Here is a 3616-nt window from a genome sequence, read left to right as displayed (position 1 = left end):
GATTTCTGAGTTCAAGGCCAGCCTGGTCTACAAAGTGAGTTCCAGGACAGCCAAGGCTATACAGAGAAACCCTGTCTCGAAAAACCAAAAATAAAAGAGGAAAACTGGGTTTTGATCTCTTTTGCCTTAGCACATGTTAGTAAAGACACCCACTCTCAACTCTGAAAGGCATTATTTACTGGAAAGAAATATTATGAGAGGTTTCTGTAATTCTTGTAAGACCAAGTAATGTGCCCTTAATATCTACCCCCCTCAAAAAAAATGTATTTTACAAATTCTGAACCCTAACTTTGAAATGTCCAAAGCCAGGGTCTAAAATTATAATGTATACAACTCTCAAGAGGGCCTGGGGGCAAACCACACTGCGGAACAGACTCATACTTGACAAGGGACAGCAGCGACAGTCAATGAGCCCACCAGTGCTTTGCTTAAATTGATCATCTTAATGTCCAGTTCAGAAAACCTTCGTCCGGACAAGGATGTCCTTATGTGAAGTTTCGCTTCCATGATATATCGTTTGGTTCACCAAAACCAACGAGTAATTCTGAGACATTTTGAAGGAAATAATTACACCAAAGGAGGAGCCCAGAGTCAGGAGAGGCTTTCTCCAAGGAGGAACTATTTAATCTTAGCAAGGGCAGCCGCTCTTCTTTCTGTGTTCTGGAACAAGGCACGGATTAAAGCTTTGACTTCGCTGGAAGGGAAGGCAGTTGCCAGGGGCCCTTTTCCATCTGCCCACCTGCAAAACAAGACAGGTCCTATTTCCTATTATGTCTGAGAGAAGCCAGGCCTTAAATTGTCTTATTTGATCCAAACCCTTAAGTGGAATTAAATAAATCCTCTAAGGCCCATTCTTCTTTAGCTATTGCTGCTCATGGCTGTATCTGGAACCAGCACAGCCGGAGGGTAGAGGCAGGGGAGAGCCGGCTCCGGTTAAGAGCACTGAGCACTAGCTGCTCTTTCGGAGAACCGGGATTCAGTCCCCAGAACCTACATGGAAGCTCACAACCACCTGGAATCCCAGTCCCGAGGGGATCAGACAGACTTTTCTGGTGTCTGTGGGCACCAGGCACACATGTGGTACACAGACATACATGCACACAAAGTTCCCACACACATAAAATAAGTAAATCTAAGAAAGAAAGAAAGAAAGAAAGAAAGAAAGAAAGAAAGAAAGAAAGAAAGAAAGAAAGAAAGAAAGAAAGAAAGAAAGACAAAAAACCAGAGCCACAAATGATGACTCATACCTGCAATTCAAGCACTTGGAAGGCAGAAATAGGAGGATTGTTTGAAGTTCCAGGCCAGCCTGGTGTCCACACTCCCAGACTGCAGTATATAGTAAGACCTTATGTGGAAACACAAACGGTCCTTCAGAGGGGCTGCTTAGGCTCCTACACCAGGGGTCCTCAACCTTCCTCCTGTGCGGATCCCCACCCACAAAACTGTTAGCTGCTACTCTCATAACTGTAATTTTGCTACTGTTATGAATCATAATGTAAATGTCTGACATGCGGCCCTGTGAAAGGGTTGGTGAAGCCCCCAAAGAGTTTTGACCCTCAGGTTGAGAACCGTCATCCTAACTATTGCACTCCCTGCAGAAAAAGAGCTGGTCATTCAAAACACAGCTTCCCACTAAATACTTAAGATTTAACAATCACTCTTTTTTTTCATTAATTTATTTATTCACTTTACATCCTGACCCCAGTCCCCCTCCAGTCCTACACTCACATTTCCCCCCATTCGCTGTCTCCTTCCCAGAGAAGGGGTTGCCCCCTTTTTAATTCAACTGCAGTGCTGGGGGGGATCTCATCATTCTTAGAATGCATCATCTAGGTATAAGAAGGATGAACTTCTAATTTAAAATCACTAGAACATCTATACTGCACGCCAAAACCACATTTTCCATCAAATCAGTAAGAATGAAAATCCTTTTGTCATTAAATATGAGAAAGTGCTCATGAGATCTGCCCTATGAAAGACTACTAAAAGGCCTCAACCTCTGCAATGAAACATGAAATTCTTGCCTGAATAATTTTAAGAAACAGAGGGGCCAGAGATGTGGCTCAGTAGTAGAAGGCTTGCCTAGCATGCACAAGACTGTGGGTTCAATAACCTGAGAGAGAGACAGACAGAGACAGAGACAGAGAGAGACAGAGACACACGTGCAGAGGGCGGAAGGGGCAACTGCCACCAGTGGTCCCTGCCCTCTTTCTTGACCATGTATGAAATGGGCCTCCATAGAAAACACATACGCACCGATCTCCAATTTCTTGCAAGTTAGCTTGTAGCATTATCATGAGTTCTTTGAAAGGCATCCATTTGGACACATAGATGGGAACCTCTTCTTGGTATTTCTTGTTTTTGTTTTCATCAGACAGAGGTGCAAACACTTGTGGCCCTTCATCCATGACTGTTTTGCACAGGGAATACAATCTATCACCATCTTCAGTCGAGATGTCCTAGTTTAGCACAAAGGGAACATAACAGAATAGAACTGAGCCAAAGGGCAGGGCAGATCAGATGTTTTCCCAGTAATGTAGCACATCTTACTAGTCACTAGATTCAATCAGCTCTCTGGAACCCCTCCTGATGCTGGAATGATATAAGCTGTGTGTCAGCCAATGGCCAGCACAGGCTCTGCACAGGAGCCTGTGTCCCCAATACAGTGTGCTACACTCTGTCCTATGAAGGACAGTGCTACCACAAATAAGGGTTGATTGACCTATGCCTTGAAGGATCAGCTAGCTACATCCAGGCAATTTTCCTCATAGTATCACCTACAGTCCACTCAGTTGCACAGTGTGTTGGCAAAGTGGTACCTGCACAGACTGTGTTCACACTGCTAAATTAAATTACTTAGTTCATCTGCAGAACAAATGACTTCATACTAAGTAATATGCCTTGGGACCACTGCCCAGTTTCCAATGTTCCATTCCTAATTTAGATGCTAGACGAAGAAGTCCCACAACCCTACTTTCTTATCTAGGAATAAAAGAGATGAACAAGTGCCCAGCAAAACAGAATTTAAATAAGCTTGGAACCAACCAACCAAACCAACAGCATGAGGAAGACACAAAATGACCAATCTCCTGTACCATTTATGCCCATTAAAATAAGGCTGCAACATCACTTTCTTAATAAAGTCAAGGGGTAAAAAACCAAACAACCCAATCAAAAAATGGGGTATAGAACTGAGAATTCACTACTGAGGAATCTCGAATGGCTGATAAACACCTAAAAAAAAAAAATGTTCAAAGTCCTTAGTGATCAAAGAAATGCAAATCAAAGACCCTGAGATTCCACCTTACACCAGTCAGAATGGCTAAGATCAAAACCTCAGGTGATAACACATGTTGGGGAGAATGTGGAGAAAGAGAAACACTCCTTCATTGTTGGTGGGATTGCAAACTAGTACAACCACTCTGGAAATCAATCTGGAAGTTCCTCGGAAAATTGGAAATAGATCTACCTGAAGACCCAGCTATACCACTCTTGGGAATATACCCAAAAGATGCCCCACCATGCCACAGGGGCACGTGTTTCACCATGTTCATAGCGGCCTTATTTGTGATAGCCAGAAGCTGGAAACAACCCAGATGTCCCATGACAGAAGAAT

General features: G+C 43.4%; 1 protein-coding gene across 1 annotated transcript in view; it reads right to left on the bottom strand.

Moving 5' to 3' along the window:
- Positions 1-155: 155 nt before the first annotated feature.
- The window catches only part of Zw10 (zw10 kinetochore protein), a 27424-nt gene continuing 23963 nt past the window's right edge, over positions 156-3616 (bottom strand). Inside the window, exons 15-16 of the mRNA XM_021206750.1 lie at positions 2257-2459; positions 156-739 (exon numbers count right to left, since the gene is read on the bottom strand). Of these exons, the coding sequence (XP_021062409.1) occupies positions 619-739; positions 2257-2459 (324 nt within the window). The 3' untranslated portion in view covers positions 156-618. The remainder of the gene's footprint in view (positions 740-2256; positions 2460-3616) is intronic.

This window comes from Mus pahari, chromosome 10, assembly GCF_900095145.1.
Source record: "Mus pahari chromosome 10, PAHARI_EIJ_v1.1, whole genome shotgun sequence".
NCBI classification, from domain to species: Eukaryota; Metazoa; Chordata; class Mammalia; order Rodentia; family Muridae; genus Mus; species Mus pahari.
The sequence above is the reverse complement of the archived record's forward strand: the minus strand, read 5'-3'. Positions and strand labels throughout refer to the sequence as shown.